This window comes from Sinocyclocheilus grahami, unplaced genomic scaffold (assembly GCF_001515645.1).
Source record: "Sinocyclocheilus grahami isolate Dianchi unplaced genomic scaffold, SAMN03320097.WGS_v1.1 scaffold535.1, whole genome shotgun sequence".
NCBI lineage: Eukaryota > Metazoa > Chordata > Actinopteri > Cypriniformes > Cyprinidae > Sinocyclocheilus > Sinocyclocheilus grahami.
In genome coordinates, this window is record NW_015505714.1 from 1,483,579 (window position 1) to 1,508,111 (window position 24,533).

Consider the following 24,533-nt stretch of genomic DNA (forward strand, 5'->3'; position numbering starts at 1 on the left):
TAAGGAATCAAAGCCCAGCTCTATATTAACATCAACACACAAGGGAGATGATTTCTCACCACCCACCTTCAACCCACCACCATCCAGAGCTAGCAGGCTATTTCATCCACTCCTTACATGAACATCTGTCTTTCTGGCCAAATAATGGAGTAACAACAAAGAAAACGAAACTTCTGCCACACTTCAAGCTTGAGAGATCTTAAATAGTCTGTACAGGTAGTGGACATACATGGATAAGTTATTTAGTTTGTTGCATAACCTGGCTGGTAGCGTGATCAATCTTCGTTTTAATCATTAAAATCATCTGTTTTAGAAAAAATAAGCAAAATAGATCACTTTTCATTTAAAGGGGTCATATGATGTTGCTAAAAAGAACATTATTTTGTGTATTTGGTGTCATGAAATGTGTTTATGCGGTTTAAGGTTCAAAAACCTTATTTTCCACATACTGTACGTTATTGTTTCTCCTCTATGCCCCGCCTTTCTGAAACGCGTCCATTTTTACAAAGCTCATCGGTCTGAAAAGCGAGGTGTGCTCTGATTGGCCAGCTATCCAGTGTGTTGTGATTGGCCGAATACCTCAAGCGTGTGATGGAAATGTTACGCCCCTACCATACTGTGATGCCCTGTCCGGCCGGAGCGACGAGGCAAAAACATTAAAACCCATTATAAACGAGGCATTTGCTGCATCCAGTGGGGACATAATTACGGATTATAATGACTTATAGTCTTTTTACGCGTTGCATCGTGCCGCGTAAACATAAAACCATGTCTGCATTTGTGATCGGAGAAATGACAAACAACAAGCGCTACTCTACACTGCTCAAAACTCGCGTTTGAATCATCAGTGGCAAATTCTTTAAATATAAAAAACGTACTTACAGTCTGTGAGTCAGAACAGCCGGCATTGCAGTCTACTCTACCAGGATCAGGAAACAGTCCTCCATAAAATGTGCTGCACACATCTGAATATTTGGGTTGAACTGTTCTGGAACAGTGTTGTAAATACAACTTAACCACTGATTTCTAGTCGTGTCCTCTTTTGGAAGGCCAAACAAAGTAGTTTCGCTTTCACAACGAAACACAGCGTCACACATGGCAGCCTTGAGTGAGTGGAGGCCGGAGGGCTAGAGTGAGCGGAGGCCAGCGGATTCGATGAAAGAGCGGCCGGCAGGCTTGCGGCAACCACATGTGACGACCCCGGGCTGGACTCCGCTTCGTCTGCGGTGAAAGCCGATCCGGCGGTCCATAGCGCTAAGTTGTTGTATTTCCTCAGCGACCAGCACGGATCAGCTCTAGGCATGACGAAGCGGATATTGTCCTCTTTTGGAAGGCCAAACAAAGTAGTTTCGCTTTCACAACGAAACACAGCGTCACACATGGCAGCCTTGAGTGAGTGGAGGCCGGAGGGCTAGAGTGAGCGGAGGCCAGCGGATTCGACGAAAGAGCGGCCGGCAGGCTTGCGGCAACCACATGTGACGACCCCGGGCTGGACTCCGCTTCGTCTGCGGTGAAAGCCGATCCGGCGGTCCATAGCGCTAAGTTGTTGTATTTCCTCAGCGACCAGCACGGATCAGCTCTAGGCATGACGAAGCGGATATTGTCCTCTTTTGGAAGGCCAAACAAAGTAGTTTCGCTTTCACAACAAAACACAGCGTCTCCACGACATGGCAGCAGCAACAATACTACAGCAAGAATAAAAGTTACACCTTCTTTCTTTGCGTGAACAATTGGGCGGCAAATCTTCCCACATTGTGATGCAGACATGTGGGGGCGTGTTAGAACGAGCCGTTTTAGGTAGGCGTGGTTGACTCTTAACTTTTATAAAGAATATCTCTTTGGATTTGAGACGTTAGTCTTTGCAACTTTACAGATCTTCTTTATGCACCAAGAGCTTGTAACACTTCAAAGAGAAAGGAAAAATTGAAATTGCATCATATGACCCCTTTAACAATATTTATCTCTGAAGCACAGCTTATATTTTCCATCACTTTAATTTCTCAATGTGTTCAGCCCAGGGAAGACCTTTGAAAAGCCTCAACAGCCCCTATACCACATTTCTTTAGAGTCGCCCACTATTTCAGCTGCGTTGGTTCTGGAAGTATTTTTTCCATTAAATTTTCCCATGGGAAATTTAAAAGTATTATGAGCCATGAACAAAGCCAATGAGCTACGAGTTGAATCACAAAATTACAATCTTTTATTTGAAGCAAAATTTTCAAGATCGGACAAAAAGACAAAGGTACAAAGGTGCTCAATGGCATATGGGAGAGAACTACACACTACAATCTACTATTTAATTTTATTAAGTTGTTGATTATATCTATAAACAATATATTTTAAGTTTATTGCAAAATATGCATATATATAAAAATATTTAAGTGTTTTAAGAGCTTGGGGAGACCGACTCGATTACATCATTTGCAGTGCTTGATAGGCAGAGATCAGCGCTCTTTTGGTGTGATTTGCTGGCTGTGACTCTCTGATTGGTGGAATATTCTGTACAGCATTATGGGTAATGAAGTATTTGACCATGAATTCCAATATAAATTATGTTGAAATAATGCAAACAGATGGCTTCAACAAAAGCATATACCATTGATTAGCAACCTCATAGCTCACAGTATCTGTCTTTACAAATCAAACCTTACAAATCAGTTTCCCTAAAAAGTTTTACTTCCAAGACCAGACTGTTACAATCTATTACCCCCACTACTGCCCTAACAAAAGCTGTTCAGTAATGTTAGGAAGCATACTACATAACAACCAAACACTTTACAGCATGTAGTAAATAGAAGTGTGCTGCTGAATTGAGTAGGATGTGGGAGTAATACACTCCCTGAACAGCCAATGAATCTTTCAATGGTGACCATTTAATTAAGAATGAAGAAGAGTGAGCCTTAAAGCAATTAAAGTTTTTTATTTATTTATTTAATGAAAGAAATGCTTTGCCACCTCAAGAAAATCAATCTTTATCTGATAAAACATTTAAAATGAAAACTTCCAGACACTGATCAAAGACTACCCTGGGAAAATCTTCAAGAGTCTGATTTTTAAATAACTACATATGGGCAATGAAAAGATTTTAGGTCATTCAGACCAAGACGAACAGTAAGACCCTTCAAGCACCCAAGTTTAAATAGCCATGTGTAGGGTCACCTTTATTTAAAAGCTATATTTTATTTCAGCCTCCAGCTGAGCTTTGGAATTTCCATGTACAGATATATCAGATATCATTGCCAATATTGGCTCCAAAATGGCATTGATGAGGCTGTGGCATTCAGCCATGCTCTGCTGAAATGTAGATTACATAAGCATGACGAGATTAAAGGACTTTGGCACTGCAGCACATCAATATATGAAATTAGCTAATGTTCATTCTCATTCAGAGTACATGCCTGTTATCATTCACAAAAAATAATACCATATATCATACACAGCTGACCAACAGACTGTACTCTCAGTGGTCAAAAATGGTTGCCACTGTCAATAAATATATATATATTTATATATATATATATAGTAAAATTCCGGTAACCACAGCTGCTGTTTTTTTACCGTAAATTTTACGGAATTTTTTTTACAGCGTATACCCATTTTCCCCCAATTCTTACTGATGTGAGAGAGAAACCCACTCAGCTGCTGCAATTTTCAAGAAACCCACTACAGGCAAATTCACTTCCACTCTGCTCTCTCTGCATAGTCTGAAACGCTGTGAACACAGAATAGTGAAAAATCTCAATGCTACATAACAGCACTGTGACTATTTGTCACAAATAGGCCTAGGCCTACCACAAAGATGCGAGTTGATACGCTTTACAAATTAAACAAGAACAACCAATGCAGTTGTTATAAAAGAAAGAAAAAAAGAAAGAAAGAAACCTGATAGCACAGGTACATCACGGTCTATTTTTATGTCTTTAAGATGTTTATGATTTAGAATGGAGCCTATGTAAAACTGAGATCTTAAAGAAGTCTATCAGATGTTTGTACAGCAGATGCTTTCCAGATGAAGCGATCTTTAACAGACATCTTGCAGATGTATAGTGCTATCTGGGGGAAAAAAAGAAAGAAAATATAGTTGCTTCAAAATGTGAACGTTTGACACATGACGGACAAGTATCTTCAAGTAATGTTTACCACAGGCCCATTTTTACTCATAATTTGAAAAACAAAAATCATAGGAATTAAGAAAAAGGAACCAATGACAACTGGCCTTCCGTGTTTGCCTACAGATTGACTCCACGGCGAAACAAGCCATATTATTATTTTTTTTAAATATAAACGATTTCATGAACGATATGTTTCAGTGTAACATTAAAGAGCGGCTAATTTTTCCACCATCCCATGTTCTGCCCCCGGGACTTGTATTTTAAAATCAGAGGCGAGCGTGCGCAATAACCCGGAAACAGAGGATATGGTGTTTTGATATTTTTACACACGCTTGTGCTCTTCTCTCTTACCAAACCTGCCAGCTCCACTGGTGAGTTTTTCATTTGTTACATAGAACAATCGAAGGCAATTATTACAGATTTTTTTTTTTACATTTAGTCCTTAACAGTTATTCTACCGAAAGCTAGTAAACTGTTGTGGTGTTCTAGCGTTTATCGGTTAATCCGATGCACGTTTTGCTTCAAATGTTTACTTATTAATTCAGATAATATTTTCAGTGATATCAGAATCTCTCAATTTAAAATTTTCACGAAACACTGTAAAGGCAGGGGGTTTGCCAGTATAATTTGTTTGGGTGTCGAGATGTTTTATAACTTTGCAAAGAACGTTCATTGTTTTTATTATGCCTGTTAAATTGTTAAAGTTTAAAAGTGACAGTAAAAAAGCACAGAAATTATTAGAGTGACTTATAATCTGTTTTCAGGCTGTTGTCTCCAAACTGACTGCTCTGTTTGTAAAGCCGCAGGCAGTAGATGTTTGTTCCTGCTGAGGAGGATGTTCCCTAGAGCTTTTGTCTTTTCCCATAAAGATGGGCAATCTGAACATATATTCCAGCACATTCTACCTCACACTGTGTCCCAGCAACGAAGGATTAAAGCCCATCTGAATGAAACAATGTGAGTGGATATTGTACTTTTGACATCGTGCATATGTTCTATGAATCCATCTGATTGCTTTAGTGTTTATCTTTGTAGCTTCATTGGTCCAGCGATGACTGTTCCTCGTTTGATTCCAACTCATCAGTGGACACCAGTGGAACAACCTGATGTTTCTTTCAGTCCAAACAGAGTAAAAGGAAGCAACAGAAAGTGAGCAGCATTCTGGCATTTTGAACACGTGACCACAAGCCACTGGAATTCTTGTCGCTAATCTGTATTTCAGTCAGTAGGACACGTTAAGTTCTTTGCCTCAAGCAGCATGTCTTTTACTGTGCCAGGAGAAGGAGAGACCATCACAGTCAGAATGACCTCAAGAGACAGCGCTTCGTTTCTCCAGGTCCTCACAAGCAGCCTGCTAGAAATGGCAACTTTACCTCCCAACCGGCGGCTGGACCAGTGACAAGCAGAGAAACGTGTAGTTCTAATTCTAGCATCCCCACATGCTCATCAGCCACCTCTAAACCTGGAGGCTGTGTTCCATCTTTGAGAGAAGGATCCCATCAGAGCGCCTTTCCCTCATCATCAGTCAATGATAAGGTGAACACACAAATGAAAGCCAGAAGTGTTGACTGGTTTAGTCACATGATCTTTATTTGAAGCGCACAAGTGATGGCAAATTTTAGAGAAGTAATAATTAGGGATGGGCGATACCACTTATTGTTTTCGATACGATACCGATATTTTTCAAGGCAGTATCGTCGATACCGATACGATACTTCTGAACTAAACTTTTAAATTATGAAATTATTAAATTACTAAGAGTAAAATGGGTAATGATAACCACTTAACTTTGTTTAAAACACATTTTAACATTCAATACGCCTTAATTGTAATTTATTAGGTTATATTTTTGTTTACACATGATTCAAATCTACAAATACTACAGTTGAACTACGGTCACTTTAGTAAATCTATGGTTCATTATCATTAGGGACTGCCAGTGACCGGCTGTTGCATGCATAAAATGCAACCTTTTTGCTCTGACAGTGTATGATTTCTATTAACATTACAGAATAGAACATGATCAATATTATCTTTCAACGTTCAATTTAAATAAATGTAATTGCACAAACTATGTAGGCTACGATTTCAATTTGTTTATTGTGAAATAACTCAAACATATGTTTTTTTCTGTCCTCTGATAAGCATTGTTCAGGGCTGCTGTTCCCATAATCTTTAATGCTTTCTTATGATACTTTTGGGAAACGCAGCCCTGTTTGAATGCACTTTTAGAAGTGAGTGAACACTCTCTTTGATTGATTGGTTCTGTCTTGCAACATTTGCGTGTGTTCAGATGAGCAGGAAAATAACTTGCGAACAAAGGTTATTCATCCAATTCAGTGCATTTGTACGCATTATTATTATTATTTTAAATAAACAATCACTGGTAAATAAAACACACCTTAGTATCGATACTTTCGATACTCACGTCAGTATCGATATATATAGATACTTAGGATCGATACGCCCATCCCTAGTAATAATGTATTTTACAATATTATATTTGTTTCTTCTGCCTACAGCTAAGTCAACAGATTCTCGACCTGTTTCATGCTTGTGAGCAACAGAATGATGATCTGGAGAAGAAGGAACATTGCCGAGCAGCGCTGCAGAGGGACATCCAGACAATCTTCCCATGTACAAAACACTCATATTTACAGATACTTTGACTGGGATCTTCTCTAGCCATGGTTTAAATGTAAAGAGCACCCAAAAATTCAAATTTGCTGAAAATGTTCTCATCCTAAGGCCAACCAAGAGTTTGTTTCTTCATCAGAACTGGTCTGGAGAAATTTAGCATTACATCTCTTGCTCACCAATGGATCCTCTGCATTGAATGGGTGCCGTCAGAATGAGAGTCCAAACAGCTGATAAAAACATCACAATAATGCACAAGTAATCGAAGTAAACTCCAGTCCATCTCATGAAGTGAAAGCTGTATTTGGGGAAAAAAAAAAACTTTTAATTTAACCCTTTACTTTTTAACTTTAAACTGTTGCTTCTGGACAAAATTGTCATTAAACATATATTTTATTGGGATGTCCCCGTTTTTTATGAAGTATGCTTTTTTTATGAAGTTGCTTGGTTGTTTTGTGTTTATGTACCTCTTGTATTATCCCAACTCAAGTTTTTGCCATAGCCTTAGATGCTGACATGGCAATAAAAATAAATAACTACTACTACTGGCCAAAATAGTCCATAAAAACGCTTCTTCCAATGAAAAAGTCCATCCCCTGTTGTCCTCTCACATCAGAATCCACCAACATATTTGTTTAGAACTGTTTTCACTCGTAAACAGTTCTTGATCTGTGCATATTTCTCTCCTGATTCAGACGAGACAACTTTTTTTTAGTGGAGAAAGCAATATTATGGAGAGAGGACTCATGTTTTAGCCAGAAGCAGTGATTTGAAGTTAAAAATGTCTTGATGGATTTGTTCATTAAAAACACGTAGCTTTTCACTTCACAAGACATTAATCAATGGACTGGAGTTGTGTGGATTACTAAAATGTTTTTATCAGCTGTTTGGACTCTCATTCTGATGGCACCCACTGTAGAGGATCCACTGGTGAGCAAGTGACTTAATGCTAAATTTCTCCAAATCTGTCCTGATGAAGAAACAAACTCGGCTACATCTTGAATTAGTAAATATCCAGCAAATTTTTTGGGGTGAACTACTCCTTGAATTTGCATTCTTCATGAAATTGTTCTAATAATTTCAATCTTTTCTCTATCTTTGGTCAAGGTGCACAAGTCTTCTTGGCCGGGTCATCTCTAAATGGCTTTGGTACTCGCAGCAGTGATGCTGATCTTTGTCTTGTCATTGAAGAGGGAAAGGTATGTGTGTTGTAGAGGAAAAATGCTTTGTGTTTGCATTCTGTCCAAGTGGTTTCTGTACTAATTGTTCAGACTTTACTGTCTTAGATATAATTGTATGATAAGAATATACTCTTCTGTAGGTAAACCACAGAACAGATGCTGTATATGTTCTTAGTCTTGTGCGGAAATTGTTTTACACACTGTGTAAGTGATCTGCCACACATACATCATTAAACATACAGCCATTTCCCTGTAAACTTCTCTTTGTTTCATCCACTAATGGCATTACTGCTGTTTCACAGCTTACATTGAGAGGCCTCAGCTCATCAGAGCCAAAGTGCCCATTCTGAAATTCAGAGTCGGGTAAGCATTATCAGTTTTTGTTGAATTTGCAGTCAGAAATAGGTGTGCCTACACTACCATTCAATGTATTTTTTTTATTTATATATATATATATATATATATATATGTATGTATATATATATTAATACTTTTATTTATACTTTACTGTATTCAAATGTTTTTTTACAGAACATAAGATTTTAGAAAATATTTCTATTTCAAATAAATGCTGTTCTTTTGAACTGTCTATTCATCAAATAATCCAGAAAAACTGAATCACTGTCTCCACAAAAATAAGCAGCATAACTGTTTCAGCATTTAAATAATAAGAAATGTTTGTTGAGCAGCAAATCAGCTTATTAGAATGACTTCTGAAGGATCATGTGAACACAAATTCAGTTTTGCCATCACAGGAATAAATTACATTAAAATATATTAAAATGTAATAATATTTAACAGGATTAGCATTTTTATTTTTGATCAAATAATAAAAAATATGTAATTCTGATACCTTGGTAAGCATAATTGGCTTCTTTCTAAAATATAAAAGAAATCTTACCAATCCCAAACTTTTGAACGGAAGTGAACTGTATTTAACCAGCACTGACAGTGTGAATGTAGCAGGCAGACAGGTTTGATTGTTTACTGGGAAGTCATGAAAGGCAGTATCATCAGAAAACAAAAGATCAATACAACAGCTAACCACAGTTTTTTTTTCTGGAATTCTTTTTCATAACAGTGGTGTGGAGTTTGACTTGAACTTCAACAACACTGTCGGTATCAGAAACACCTTCTTACTGCGGACGTATGCCTATGGTAAGATCAGAAATATTCAGAATTGTGTACCCAATTTATATCTTTAGGAGAATGTAATTTATTCTTGTTTTTTTAAATGTTAATTTCAGTTGAAAAACGTGTTCGTCCTATCATCCTTGTAATAAAGAAGTGGGCCAGTCACCACTGCATCAAAGATGCCAGCCGAGGAACACTGAGCAGCTACAGCCTGGTTCTTATGGTCCTGCATTACCTTCAGAGTAAGTCATTTTTCGAACATTTAGGATTAAGGTCTAACACACTAAACATTTCTAATTATCAGTGTTTGGACGGAGTGCAATGAGTCTTAAAAATATGCAAGATTTTAAGCTTTCTTGTGCTTTTCTGCTTTTGTTCTGTTCTAAATGTTTATTGTTTCAACCTCATATAGCTCTTCCCGAACCTGTCATTCCATGCCTTCAGAAGGATTATCCAGTAAGCAAATTGTCTAATAAATTAATGATGCATAAAAATATGCTTTTTTTAAGAAATTACTAAATGCTGCAACCATTTCTTGCAGGAGAGCTTCAACCCTAAGATGGACGTTCATCTTGTGCCAAGTGGACCAAGCAATATTCCGGCTTTTGTGTCTAAAAACCAATCATCCCTGGGAGACTTGCTCTTGGGTTTCTTGAAGTACTATGCCACTGTTTTCAAGTAAGTAACATTATTTGATTTTATGGCATCGGCATTGATCAAACCTATATTTTAGGCAAAACAAGAAAACGTTCTGAAACATTTTCATTCTAGGTCACTCTATTTTGTATCCTACCTAAATCTTTGAATTTATAGTGCTATAACACATAACCCTCTTGTTGTGTTCCAATCTTTTTTTTACCTGAAGAGGATTTATTTTTCCTAAAAATCCTAGTTAATGTTATTGCATTGGGTCCTACCTAAATCTTTGAATTTATAGTGCTATAACACATAACCCTCTTGTTGTGTTCCAATCTTTTTTTACCTGAAGAGGATTTATTTTTCCTAAAAATCCTAGTTAATGTTATTGCATTGGACTAAAACTTACTGACTTTGCTCAAACAGAGTATAATAACTTAACCAAATTTTTTTTTTTAATTGTCCCCACCTTGCTACTATTGTGGTGTTCACAGTCAAAACATTGCATATACATTTCTTGTTATACTATATATTATTACTAAATGTTGTATTCATCAACTTTTATCAACGTGTTTTCTTTCAATTAGCACAGGCTTTGTATTTCTTTTTGGAACTGATTGATCGTAGGACTCTGATCTGAGCTTAAGCACCACAGTTTTTGAGTGAACAGGAGGCCTGTGACCAGTCAGGTTTTGTAAAAGAAATACAAAACTTGTGCTAATTGAAAGAAAACAACTTGACAACAAAATTGAATCCAAGATTTGGTGATAATGTAGTATAATGAGCAATATAGTATAATTCAAGCAATTTTTAAAAGGCTGGTCATTTTTGACTGGGAAATAATTGTCAATCAAATATGTAATGTTTGTATCCCAGTTTACGCAGCACATTAGATTTTCTTGTAATAGATGGGGGGCCAGTGTTGCTAACAAAAACTAACCTAAATCTAGGCCACCTGCAAAGCTCCTGTTTCATGTCACTTTGCTAGATTGACAACAGCAGGTGAAATTCTGGCTTTGCATGTGGCCCTAGTCCAGATGGCCTGCTCTAATGCTCATAACACTGGATATGTGCATATGCTTCTTGGAATAAATAAGTCTGAATGCATTGAAAAGCATGTCTTTAAGTAAATTGTTATATTTCCACAGATGGGATAAGCTTGTAATCTCTGTGCGTGAGGCAAAAACTCTCCCCAAGACCTATTGCAGAGAATGGAGAGAGAAGTTCATTTGTGTAGAAGGTAAACAGTCCCATTATCTTTGTACATCACATACTGAAAGAGTAAGAATAACAGGTGTTTGTTTTTATTATTGTTTATCAGTCCCCTATAACTTGAATATTTATATTTTGTTTTAGAACCATTTGATCGGACAAACACAGCCAGAGCCGTTCACGAGACGGTTAAGTTTGAAGCCATTAAAGCAGAATTTACAGAGGTAAGCCTCCTTAAATCAGTGTTAAAAAATGTATTTAATTAATATTAAAATATCATTTTAATACATGTGAGTAAAGCACATTCCTGACAAGTTGAGTAACTGAAATAAGCTTCTCAGTGTTTTACAGTAATGCTGTAATATGCCGTATGTATTTCAACAGAAATTCAGAGTAAAATCTTAAAAGTGATTATCTTCTTGCAGAATATAAGAAAGTATGTATGGGTTATCACAAGAACAGATCATTTCAGGGTTGTAATACAGGAGTGAAATAATTTTAATGCAATCTCTCTGCATTTACACTCTAATGCTATATTCTCATACAGAGCTACTTCCTTCTTTTAAGGAAGTGAAAGTGAAAAAGTGACGTGACATGTGGCCAAGTATGGTGACCCATACTCGGAATTAGTGCTCTGCATTTATCCCATCCAAAGTGCACACACACAGCAGTGAACACACACACACACCCGGAGCAGTGGGCAGCCATTTATGCTGCGTTGCCCAGGGAGCAGTTGGGGGTTCGGTGCCTTGCTCAAGGGCACCTCAGTCGTGGTATTGAAGGTGGGAGAGAGCGCTGTGCATTCACTCCCCCCACCTACAATCCCTGCCGGTACAAGACTCGAACCCACAACCTTTGGGTTATGAGTCCGGCTCTCTAACCATTAGGCCACGACTTCCCCTGAAGGAAGCTAAAGTTGTCATGAGGAATGGGGAAATAAGGTCTACAGAGCAACTGGAATTTGTAGTTACTTTTGCAAAATACTATTCTGATCCTATTAATGAACAAGGTGTGTTTCAACAGCAGGCGAGTTTATTTTTGGTGTTTATTGTTCATTTACAGTCCTACCAGGTTCTGCAGCTGAGAAAAGATCTCAACTTTATCCTGCCTCTCAAAAATACAAGACCAAAAAGATAGCATGACCCCAGATAAGAATAAACTTACAGAATGGATTAAACTTGGAGTCTTCAGTGATACATTGTAAGAAGAAATGCTTTTTTGGGTGTGCTGGACATTTTGGAATGTGTTGAGTCAAATCCATTGAGCTGACTAGGATATTATCTGGTCCCTAGTCAGGAACAGTGTCTATGTTTGAGTTGTACATGTAACATCAGACTCTGAGCAATTTTGGGTTTATTAGTCAATAATCCTTTTCCTGCTCACTGAAATTAAAGCAAAACTGCCCCAAAAAAATCCTATCATGTTTATGTTGACAGCTTTCCTGTGATCTTTTGTTTTTCTTAAAAACCCAAAATTGTAATACTTCTCTTTTTTTTCTTTTTTTTTTGGCAACTGACTACTTTTACCTTAACATTTTCAATGATGGCATATCTATTGGATTCTATTATCTGTCATGTTTTGTATAGTTTGTACAGTCTTTTAAACGTTTAACTGATTAAAATGTCACTATAAAATTGTAATTTGCCTTTTGTCACTTATTTTTTTAGTCTTAAACGTCTCCTTTGCTCACTTGTTTTGTTGGTAATATGTTCTGTTAAATACAAAAATGAGAAAGCAATCTTTTGTAAAAGTGGTTTACCTTAACATTTTCAATGATGGCATATCTATTGGATTCTATTATCTGTCATGTTTGTACAGTCTTTTAAACGTTTAACTGATTAAAATGTCACTATAAAATTGTAATTTGCCTTTTGTCACTTATTTTTTTAGTCTTAAACGTCTCCTTTGCTCACTTGTTTTGTTGGTAATATGTTCTGTTAAATACAAAAATGAGAAAGCAATCTTTTGTAAAAGTGGTAAAACTTCCCTGATAGCACACGTACATCACAGAGACACCAATTTGACATCTGCAAGAGGTATTTTTTAGAGTGTCTGCTCATCTGCAGTACATCTATATGACGTTTCCTATCAGATGGCAAATAGACGTTTAAAAAAATGTCTAAGATTATTTAGAATGTATGTAAAACTGACATCTTAGAGACTTCTATCAGATGATTGTACACAACAGATGCTTTCCAGATTACATCCCTTATATTTTAAAGGAAATTCTTTTAATATGATCAAATTGAAATTTGATATGTTCAGATTGCTTTCATGTGAATCGAGAAAACTGAACATGTTTCTGCATGAAGCAGTTTAGTAGCTTACAGTAACACTTTCAACTGCCGTTAAATGTATTATGTACGTTATAATGTATATAGCATACACATTAATGGGTTGTTCTCGATTCGCAGCATAATACGAGTTTGGGAATGTTGATATGGCTGTGTGTTGGGGTGAGAGTGTAAAATTAGCTCAGTCAAAGAAAACTGACACTACGGTGGCCTGAGTCCTCCTGTCCCTCGTGGACATGGCGGTGTTCTCTGCGGGTCACATTACAGGGGACACACCGCCGCTGTTGTAGATTCATGCAAGCCGTACTGTTCAGGACGTAGTTAACGATGTGCTATTGTTTAAAAGTTGACAGAGGAAATCAAATAGGACAGTATCATTAACTGGGCTTACAAAAAAACGGGGACACCTGTGACTCTTTTCCAAGTATGCAGCCTTGAGCTCAAGAATATTTGTAATCTATTTACAGCAGCCGCTGAGTAAGGCGAACTGCGCTCAACGAGACATGATCCCAACACGAAGCTGCACTCTCCATAGCTGTTTTTTATTTTAAAATAACCACCATATTTCGATTATCAAAATGGATCGTGCTCTGAAAGCGGAACGTGAGGGGGCAGAGCCAGAGATGGAGGAAATGCAGGACGTGGGGTCGGGAATAATGGATATCGACGGCGAAGAGGAGATTGAGGAACTTCATAAAAGGTAGTAGTTCCCAATGGGTGCTTTCTAGTTATAAAGTTTTACATAAAGGATAATTTCACCTGAGCCTTTTTAAATATGAATGTGTTCTTCCTCTTCAAATGAAATATTGTTCACTACTGCCTATGTCGCATTGTACCTAGCTATTTTTCCTGTACAGTCAACAAGACTTGCATTTTATATATAGAAGTCCATTAAAAATACAATTGCTATATTTTATTAATATAGCCCATTCATTAACACTTTAATATATATATTTTTTAAATATCTTCATATTTAGTTCTAAGTCTGTCTGTAATTAGCAGATATTCTATCTACTTCTACTAATAATTTGTAACTTTTTTACAAGTAGAGTCCAAATATCATTAAGCACTAAACATGATATCTTCCATATGATACCTCAGACTAGTATAACATTTCTTTGTTGAAACATTTCTAAACTCTTTTTGGTTAGTTTAAAGGAAGCTGTGCAAGATCCATCAGTGAAGCCTAAACTCCAGTGCCTGATGGTGGACCCATTGTTCTCCATGGTGACGGTACAGAGTGAGGACAGTGGGATAGTATGGGAGACTGCTTCCAGTAGATGCTCGACTCCATGGGCTTCAGAGGGAAGCTCGCCGTCTGAACAGAACAGCCTGGAAGGTTCTGGAACACAGGGAAATATTGTGATCATAATGGATGAAGACAGAATTAAGAGGAAAAAGACAAGCAGCAGAGGCAAGCTGGGTGACCGGTTTAAAAAGACGAGCTCCAGACTGCCAAAAAGTCGGATAGGCGAGGAAAGACCCGCCATGATTGAGGTGTCTGTGCCGAACATCAGATCTGAAAACAATGAGGATGGTCAGTCTGCTGCAAGCAAGGATCAAGATCTTTTTAGTTTGATATCAGAGGGTTTTGAAATACTCAATATTGTTGTACCTTCAAAGCTCGCTACAGTAGATGAGGAAGATAGCAGTGAACCGGCAGAGAATTTGGCCTACTTGAATGATACCCCAAAATTAAAATCCAAACATAAGCATGAATCTGTTGCTACAAACAGTTGTCCTGGAAACATAGAGACAGACATTGAGGAAATAAAGCGAAATGAAAGCTTGAAAGAATCATCCCAAATCTCTGCTGATAAACAACCAAAGAAGGATGAAAGTCATATGGACTATCTTGAAAAATTCACACTGTTAGATGAGCAGGCGTCTAGTGATATCACTGCACTGACAGAAAAACTTGTACCAGAAGTTACTGTCCAACCGGAGGAAACTCAGCTGACTCAGAAAGAACCAAAAGCAGATGAAGCCGTTGATGAGGATTCCTTTGTAATTATCAGTGATGTTGAAATAGCAGGTGAACATCTTGATGAAGTGTTCTATGGAAGTAAGTTCAATTCAGAGCCTGTGGTTCCCCGTGAGTATGAGGACCGAAATGGAAGAACAGCAAAAGAGAGCTCTAAAACTCTGAAAGAGAGTGGATCGGTCTTATTTGGAAGTCAGGAATGTATCCTCACACCTGTATACCTCCCCACCGGACCGGCAAAGATCATAGATCCTATTCTTCTTGAGGAGCCACGAGCAATGTCCTTCCACTACTCAGACCTTTATGAGGACGCAGTAGGAGACCGAAAGAAAGAAGACAACTTCTCAGATACGGAGAGTGTCGTTTCCGAAAGGTCCTTCAAAAGGCGATACTCTGATTCTGATGATGGAGATGGTTATCTGGAGAAATTCATATTGAAGGATGAAACACCAGTGGGTGCTAATGTAGCCGAGGCCAAAGGGGAGGAAGATGGGGGGAAATTTGCATGGTCACAAAGTAAATTTGAACTCTCTGGATGCTTAGAAAGAGCACAAGAAGAAAAAGATGAAGTACCTGTTGAACAACCATGTGTGCAGGATAAAGATGAAAGCGAAGTGCAGTGTGAGTCCACAGGATGTTCAGAGGGGCACTGTGTTCCACGAATTCAACCAGAGGTGGAAAAGATCGTTAGAAGAAACGTCACATCAGACGATTTGGCTGCGAAGCATAGTAAGAAAGATGAAAAGCAACGTGATGTCAGTGTCATGACAAAAAGTGACCCCGATGACACACGACCTCGTGAAGTGGTTCAAGACCTTGAGCCAGAAAGCAAAACCACCAATAAAGAAGAACACAGTGGACAAGAACAAATAAGTCTGACTGCTCATATTCAAGTGCCTGGGGCTTTAGCGCATGAAGATGTTATTAAAGCTAAAAATGATTTTGAAATTCTGCCTGTTACAAAGAGCTCAGAGAAAATCCAGGCTGATGCATCACATGCAGTTGAAAACATTAGTGTTTCTGAGGTCAGTGTGGATAAACGTCACAAAGCAGCTGATGTCATTGCTGACATTCAGGAAACAAGTATTATTACTAAAGATGACAAAGGAGAGAATAATAAAAACCAGACACGAGGCAAAATTTTAGAACCAAATATAACTCAAAGGATTGATAAAGACATAGCAAAAAGAGAAGCGCCAGAAATATTTGCTCAGGAGGTTATCAGTATCAACGAACCGCTTTTAGATAAAACACAACCTCCTAAAACTGAAGAAGCTTTGAAAGCAGAGGTCAAGCCTTCTGAAGAGTCTGAAACAATTACAACAGATGCTACTAAAACTGAACATTCTGTATCTAAATCCTTAGAAAATGACTCCCATGTCCATGAAAGTGGGGAAATACTTGCTGTAGTTGAGGATAAAGTGAGTGAAGGATTAATACCTAAGAAGGAGGAACAAGAGCAAGTAATTGACAGAATTGGTGCAGCAAAAGAGGTTGAGGCCCATATAGGTACAGCAAAAGTGTTAACAGAACTTGAAATGAAGCCAGAGTCTGAAATTACATCAGTTCAGAGAGCTTCAGAAAAATCACATCCATGTGAAACAGATACAGCAAACACTGAGCTTCAGACTAAACCTCAGATTACAAGTGAGGGGAAAATATATCCAGAATTACAAAATGAATTCGGTGCAACAAACGAGAAAGCCAAAGCGGACACGGGTGCAGATGGGCCAACAAATGAGGCCCCAGTGCTAAAACAAAGGCTGGAAAAGCAAAAGGGACATATTGACATACCTGAGATTGAACCTGGGGTTGCAGAAAAACATGGAAAAGTTGAGGAAATCAAGGTAGATGTTATAGAGGAAGCAAATCAGAAAGCCGGCACCACAAAAGAGTCTGTTCAGCATGAGATGCCTGCAGAGAAAAGAGTGACAACGGAGATGAAAGAAATTATTGATTCGAGACAAGAATATAACTTATTGTTAGCTAATGACATGGAGGCATCTGCGCAAGAAAGCATAGAAGAGTTGAGAGTAGCAGAAGATGTAGAGGACTTATCAAATATAAGGCTGCCACCTGTTGTACCAACAAAGAAGGTACAGGTAGAAGAACATAGTGAAATAAATGATGTGACCATATTAACCAGAGAGATCCCAGTGAAAGAATCATCCACTGGTCAGACAGATATTGAGAATAAGATGTTACCTCTAACATCAGCAGAAACATTGGAGGAAGGGAAGAAAACACATATGAATTATAGGCAGATTGATGATTTAACAGACCTACCAGAGCCCATTTTGCTGCCTCCTCCAGTTGATGAGGACGACAACTCAGCAATGAGAGTTTCACCTTTAGAGCCAGAGGATAGTGGGAAAGTTTTTGAAGATATACATAGAGGAGGAAGCCTAAGTAGGAACAAAGGTGTCTTCTCACAATTGCGAAGTTTTACCCCTCAAGAGGACCTGTCGGCCTTGAGCTGCGACCCATATTTGCAGCAGGAAATTGCGGAGGAGCTTGATTATGAGATGGTCACCGAACAAGAGGCAAGACAGTCTGAACGAGCTATAGCTGAGGATGGGCACCATGAACAAGTTCAACTGTCAGATCAAACCCTGGAAACCAGCTTTGAATTTGTTGAGGATTTAGATAGTGCCCAGATGGTGGAATATGAACAAGAGGAACTTGAAATTCAACCAATGGATGCGTTCTGCCTTGTTTGTCGTTGCCCAGTACTGCTGAGTGAGGCTGAGCATCAAAACCATGAGATGGCCTCTTTGGATGAGGCCTTTGACAGTCTTAAGGTAAGCTAAGTTCCCTGTACTTTGAAAGAGTGCTAAGACATGATTTCCTGACATCAGCTTGACATCTGATCTTTCTCAGCTGGCCTGTTTAGAGAGCTTACATTATGAAGTCACTGATTGCTCAAGTGTTTTATACAAAGGGGCTCTTCCAGTGTCTAATCTTTCCAAATGATAAAAACACATAATCGGCTGTAAAACTAACTACAATTTGTTGACTATACAAGAATGTTTAAGTATGCATCAGTTAGAGACAGTGAAAGATTGTTTACTTTTATTGGCCTTTGACAGTATTCATAGCAGATGAGTCAGAACCGACTAACTCACAGCAAGCCCTGAAATGTCCCTCTCTGAAAGTAGACAGCTGTTTCCATGATTCATCTGTAGTTTATTCCAAAGGACTGCACCAATGTGATTTGGCATTTGCAAGTATGAACAATCCAAAAGAGAAATTATATTTGCAAGAATGAAAGGAATAGAAGTTGCTCAATCGTTCAAGATGAATGCTGAATATGTTGTGTAATTTCCGTTGTGTTCTGTACCTCAGAATGTTTAAAGGGGTCATATGATGGGATTTCAATTTTTCCTTTCTCTTTGGAGTGTTACAAGCTCTTGGTGCATAAAGAAGATCTGTAAAGTTGCAAAGACTAAAGTCTCAAATCCAAAGAGATATTCTTTATAAAAGTTAAGACTTGTCCACGCTCTCCTAAAACGCCTCGTTTAAACACGCCCCCACATGTCTACATCACTGTGTGGGACGGTTTGCATAATGCCACCCAAATGTTTATGCAAAGAAAGAAGGCGTAACTTTTATTTTCGCTGTAGTATTGTTGTTGCCGCCACCGCCATGTCGTGGAGACACTGTGTGTTTCGTTGTGAAAGCGAAACTACTTTGTTTGGCCTTCCAAAAGAGGACGATAGCCGCTTCATCATGCCTAGAGCTGATCCGTGCTGGTCGCTGAGGAAATACATCAACTTCGCGCTGTCAATCGCCGGATCGGCTTTCACCGTGTACGAAGCGGAGTCCAGCCCGGGGTCGTCACATGTGGTTGCCGCAAGACTCCTTCTGGCCAATCAGAGCACACCTCGCTTTTCAGACCGATGAGCTTTGTAAAAATTGACGAAAGGCGAGGCATAGAGGAGAAAGAATAATGTACATTATGTGGAAAATAATGTGTTTTTTTAACCTTAAAACGCATGAACATTGCATTACACCAAATACACAAAATAATGTTATTTTTAGCAACATCATATGACCCCTTTAAAGTTGTCTGTCTAATGAATTTCCCATGTGATAATGTTTTCAGAATCAGCTGAGTGAACTGATATCAGTTTTACAAGGAAGATCAGAGAATATTGAAGACTTTGTATCTGAGCTTGAGCTGGCATACAATACAGTGGAGGTATTTACATTATATTGAAATGTGTTCCTTTAAACATATGCAACATATCCTGTACCATTTGTGGTTTTCACTTTGTGGACTATAAGACAAGTCATATCTAGAGGCCAAAATATCTTAGAGACCTATAAATATGTTGTTGGACAGTATTTCAACCAAGAATAAGGTCAAATACCAAGAATAAGGTCAAAAAGATTGAGAAACACTGCCCTAGAAAATGTGTAGCAATGTCCTGAGAACCACGCACAACATCTTAGCATTGTGGAGGCGAATTTTGCACTCACAAAACTCTAGAGTGAGAGTTTTTAGTGCTTACGTTAGTGCACTGTCAGCTTGGGGATGCTATTAAGGCGAGAAAGGTTACTGCGAACTTATGTGCAGCTTTATTGTGCTGTTCTCACAGGAGAACTTTAATGATGGGGACAAGATCATAAAGGAGCACAATGAGGAGGTGGTGAAGCTGTTGATGGATCAGTATAATGAGATGTCTCAGGCCATGGAGGAGGAGAAAAAGGCCAAACTGGAGCAGCTGTACGACCAGATTGTCTCGTTCCAGGAGAACATCGACAAGGCCAAGGAGACGATGGAGATGACAGCTAAGGAGGAGGAAGAGACAGACCTGCTTACGTTTCTTTCTGTGAGGCTTACCTCATTTGTGTGTTAGTTACTCTCTTAAAGTAGGTCACACATTAAGATTAGTTTTAATGTATGGATTTTGTCCAAGGCCATAATTGCACTGAAAGCATTTTTAAAGTGCTTAGCTAAGATTTGTTAAGAGAGACGATGACCTGTATCTAGAAAGTTTTTTGTAGTCTAATCAAACCACTTTTTCACCCCTTCTCAGTCATCAAAAGATATCAATATAAGGTAACTGAATGGCCTGAATTTATGTTGCATGTTGGCTTGCTAACACCGAATGCTAATAACAATACTTCAAAAATGATTTGCATATTAAATGAATCATCTTGCTGTAGCTTGTTGTAATTGCCTTGTTGAGTTTGGTGTGTTCAAAACAGTGTTGAAATGAAATGTTTGTAGCCTTTAAATGAATAGAAATCAACTTATTTACTGCATGGGGTTTTCACATGCTATGAAAATATTGTGATAAGCTGGATTTCTTCTTAGTTTTGCAGCGTCTCCTTCCAGTGATCCTTCTATTCATTTTTTGAATAGGTTGAATACAGCTTTGGAATCCACCATGTCACTTGAACTTGGTCCACGAGGGCTGCTGGTTTTTGAGGATTACGCCAAGGGCAAATCAGGCAATGGGAGGAAAAACAGACAAGCCATTCCAGGTGCGCCTCAGCCAAGATTTCCATTGCAAATAAACACCCTTCACTTTTTACTGACTTCAATTATCACTCATTTTGTAGTGCCTCAGAAACCACATCTTCAGCCTCAACAGGCCAATTCTGCAACCAGCACTTCCGTCACTGTGTATTGGAAAGTTAATGAGGATGATATTATTGACTGCTTCCAAGTCTACTGCATGGAAGAACCACAAGGAGGTTAGACTAAAGGAGAACAGGATTTTACCATCCACTCTAAAACACACACACACACACACACACACAAAAAGTGTGGTCAAAAGTTTGGTGTTGGTAAGATTTTTAAATGTTCTTTAAAGAAATGTCTTATGATCACCAAGGCTGCATTTATTTGCTCAAAAAAGTAAAGTAAAATCAGTAATATTGTGAAATGTTAAAATAACTGTTTTCTATGTTAATATATATTTTTTAATGTATATATTTTTTATTTCAAATGTAATAATATTTTTTTTTTCCTATGACGGAAAAAGCTAAATTTTTAGCATCATTACTCCAGTCTTCAGTGTCACATGATACTTCAGAAATCATTCTAATATGATGATTTGATGCTTAAGAAACATTTCTTATCATTTAATTTAGAAAACAGTTGTGCTGCATATATTTATATTTTTGTGGAAGCCATGATAATTTTTTTTTAGGATTCTTTGGTGAATAGAAAGTTCAAAAGAACTTTTATCTGAAATCTTTTGTAACATTATGAATGTCTTTACTGTCACTTTTAATCAGTTTAATGCCTATATATAAAACATTGTTACAACAGGTGGATTAAATAACTGTTAAGATCATTTACTCACCCTCACGTCATTCCAAGCTTATATTACTTACTTCTGTGGAATACAAAAGAAGATTTTCTTTTAATTTTGAAAAAAGTTTTTGTTCATACAGTGAAATTGAAAGGTGTTCAACAAATCCAGTGTTGTTTGGACCACGCTAGCTTTCATTGTATGGCATAAATCTGTTGAAGGTAAAAAATATTTAAGCATAAAACTATCCCTTTAACATTCACACAAAAACCCGACAATCTTACTAATAAAAACACTTAGGCCTATTAGTATGTAGAAGGATGTCAGTGGGATGCTCCGAGCAGCCACGTGCTTCAGTTAAACTGTGTTAAATGTAATTAAATCTGCAGCGATCTCAGAGGAATACAGGGTGACTGTGAAGGAGAGCTACTGTAATCTAGAAGAGCTGGAACCAGATAAGTGTTATAAAGTGTGGGTGATGGCGGTGAACTACACAGGCTGCAGCATGCCGAGTGAGAGACTACCCTTCAGAACCGGTCAGTTACTCAGCATGTAAATCCCCTCTCACTCACATGATGTTTGTGAGAGCAACAGGTCATGCTGTCATATATCTGTATGTCATAATATATACATTTATAATGAGATGACTGACTATGTGGTCACTGACACTGAATGTGAATGCAAAGTGTAAGTGTTTTTAATCCAGATTAAATATGCAATGTTCACATTTAGTGAAACAAATTTGGGATTAGTGGTTATTCTGTTTTTGATCAGTAACTCACCATGTTTCTCCAGCTCCTTCTGTTCCGGTGATCCAGACAGAACAGTGCACAGTGCTGTGGGACACGGCCACACTGCGTTGGATCGCCGTTCAGCCCAGCGCTGTGGACAGCTTCACACTGGAGTATTGCCGCCAATACGCATGTGAGAGAGAGGGACTCAGGTATACAGTTAACCGGTCTTATACTCAGCTCTCTGTACAAGCATAAACAGCACTAGGGGTCTAGAGCAAAACAGCCAAATATGATACCATCTTTTTAATGTTTTGGTTAACTTTTTTATTTCAAAGTCACCATGAATTCAAAATTGACAATTCTAATCAGTGTTATTTTAATATTTTTGAAATACTATTATAGTTTTTATTATTATTTTGATAATAATTTTTATTATTATTATATTTTCTGTCTTTATTTTAAAGTTTAAGTGAAATTGTGTATTTTTGTCATTTTATTTGTTTTAGGTTTTTTTGTCTACGTAGTTTTTATGCATTTTTATTTTAGTTTTAGTTATTTAGTAAATCAAGTTAAACTAAAGGAAAATGAGAAATGTTGCTTTGACAACTAGCTAAAATTAAGTTTTTTCAAATTTTATTTTATTTCAGTTAAAGTTTATTTCATGTAATGGAAGATTTTTAGTTAACCATATTAACCCAGATTCAAATTTTTTTTATGGAATATTATATTATATTATTTGAATTATATATCATCAATTTATTAGTCCACATCATTTTTTTAAAGGGATAGTTCACCCAAAAATGAAAATGACCCCATGATTAACTCACCCTCAAGCCATCCTAGGTGTATATGACTTTCTTCTTTCAGATGAATACAATTGGAGTTATATTAAAAATGGTCCTGGCTCTTCCAAGCTTTATAATGGCAATGAATGGGGGCTAGATTTTGAAGCCCAAAAAAGTGCATCCATCTATCATAAAAAGTGCTCCATGCGAATAAAGGCCTTCTGAAGTGAAATGATGCGTTTATGAAAAATATCCATATTTAAGACTTTATAAACATAATCTCTAGCTTCCGCTAACTGTCGTACACACGTTCATAAGAGAGTGGCGTTCCAGTGGAGGACGTAGGTGTAGCGTAAACTCCTGTGAGAAGTGGTGACCGCGGAAGCGCAGAGGAGAGCGCAAAAAACAAAACAAGTCCAAAACGAGGATTTGTAAAGAAAAATGTCAGAGGATTTCGAAAGAAGCCAAGAGGAGACTGGTTTTCCTTTGCTGTAAACAAAACTTGGTTCTCGCGAGACTAGCATATTCTCACCGGAGCCTACGCTACACCTACGTCCTACATCATTCGCTAGAGTTAAGTGAAGTGGTGAAGTGAATATTTTACCCTTTTTTAACATCAAACATAACATCAAATATACTTATTGATTGCCATCAGTAGCATTTGCTGCAAATATTTTATGTAGCATATTTCACTAAGAGCTTATATACTCAAACCCGTTGAACACTCAGATCAAGTTTCCCATGATTCCTCAAGGGGGCACATCTCAGCAGGGTAAAGAGAGGTTAAATCTGCACTTATTGAAAACAGTCTCTCCTTACACAGATCCATATCAGGGATAAAAGGTTATGAGCAGAGGGTCCTCCTTCAGCCCAATGAAAATTACCTCTTATACATCAAATCAGTGAATGCCGGAGGGGCCAGTGAGCAGAGCGAGGCGGCCCTTATCTCCACCAGAGGTCAGATTCACCTCTATTCTCATACAATATTATTCCTATTAAAGTGCAGTCACATTTATCTGTTGTTTGGCAAAGTTTCATGCGAATGGGAATTTTTTCCAGAATTTCTTTAATGTGACCATACCTTTAGTTAGTGATTTAAAACATGGCAATTTTTGACAGCATCACTAAATTCTCACTTTTAATATGATAAATGTGTTCATTCTGTTTGTTAATTGGTGATTGGTGAATGTTGTTGTATGATAAGGTACAAGGTTCCACTTCCTCAGTGAAAAGGCCAACTCACTGCTGAAGGTTTCAGAGGACAGGAACTCAGTAGAGTACCCACATGACATCTACAATAAAATGTCCTCTATCATAGAGTAAGTACCTCAAACAATTGTTTTAACTATTACAAAACTAACACTGAAAACACAACAAATTATATGTCCTGTTTAATTTGCAACCTCAAAATTCATGACATATGCTGTTTTCAGTGATGCTCAAAAGCACAAGTGTCTTGAGCAACAGCAAATGCATATATATATATATATATATATATATATATATATATATATATATATATATATATATATATAAAAAATAAATAAACTATATT

The 24,533-nt window shown here is 37.7% G+C and overlaps 2 protein-coding genes across 4 annotated transcripts in view; both read left to right on the plus strand.

Moving 5' to 3' along the window:
- Nucleotides 1–4,395: 4,395 nt before the first annotated feature.
- On the plus strand, nucleotides 4,396–12,463 carry LOC107555479 (poly(A) RNA polymerase GLD2-like). 3 transcript variants are annotated; one of them, XM_016238292.1, is made up of 15 exons: nucleotides 4,396–4,483; nucleotides 4,877–5,069; nucleotides 5,148–5,261; nucleotides 5,390–5,648; nucleotides 6,635–6,749; nucleotides 7,857–7,948; nucleotides 8,071–8,134; nucleotides 8,233–8,293; nucleotides 9,012–9,088; nucleotides 9,178–9,306; nucleotides 9,477–9,520; nucleotides 9,606–9,742; nucleotides 10,849–10,940; nucleotides 11,057–11,136; nucleotides 11,975–12,463. In XM_016238292.1, the coding sequence occupies exons 2-15, from the start codon at nucleotides 4,948–4,950 to the stop codon at nucleotides 12,047–12,049; spliced, it is 1,461 nt and encodes a 486-aa protein (XP_016093778.1). In that variant the 5' UTR covers nucleotides 4,396–4,483; nucleotides 4,877–4,947; the 3' UTR covers nucleotides 12,050–12,463. The 3 variants fall into 3 exon arrangements, with proteins under 3 accessions (XP_016093778.1, XP_016093776.1, XP_016093777.1); XM_016238290.1 differs by having other exon boundaries at nucleotides 4,913–5,069; XM_016238291.1 differs by having other exon boundaries at nucleotides 4,919–5,069.
- A 1,157-nt stretch (nucleotides 12,464–13,620) lies between these two features.
- LOC107555495 (cardiomyopathy-associated protein 5-like) overlaps nucleotides 13,621–24,533 on the plus strand; it is a 14,931-nt gene continuing 4,018 nt past the window's right edge. The window contains exons 1-11 of the mRNA XM_016238319.1: nucleotides 13,621–13,906; nucleotides 14,358–17,991; nucleotides 19,296–19,391; nucleotides 19,792–20,025; nucleotides 20,233–20,255; nucleotides 20,562–20,683; nucleotides 20,762–20,896; nucleotides 21,849–21,995; nucleotides 22,255–22,402; nucleotides 23,802–23,935; nucleotides 24,183–24,297. Coding sequence (XP_016093805.1) covers nucleotides 13,785–13,906; nucleotides 14,358–17,991; nucleotides 19,296–19,391; nucleotides 19,792–20,025; nucleotides 20,233–20,255; nucleotides 20,562–20,683; nucleotides 20,762–20,896; nucleotides 21,849–21,995; nucleotides 22,255–22,402; nucleotides 23,802–23,935; nucleotides 24,183–24,297 — 4,910 coding nt within the window. The 5' untranslated portion in view covers nucleotides 13,621–13,784. The remainder of the gene's footprint in view (nucleotides 13,907–14,357; nucleotides 17,992–19,295; nucleotides 19,392–19,791; nucleotides 20,026–20,232; nucleotides 20,256–20,561; nucleotides 20,684–20,761; nucleotides 20,897–21,848; nucleotides 21,996–22,254; nucleotides 22,403–23,801; nucleotides 23,936–24,182; nucleotides 24,298–24,533) is intronic.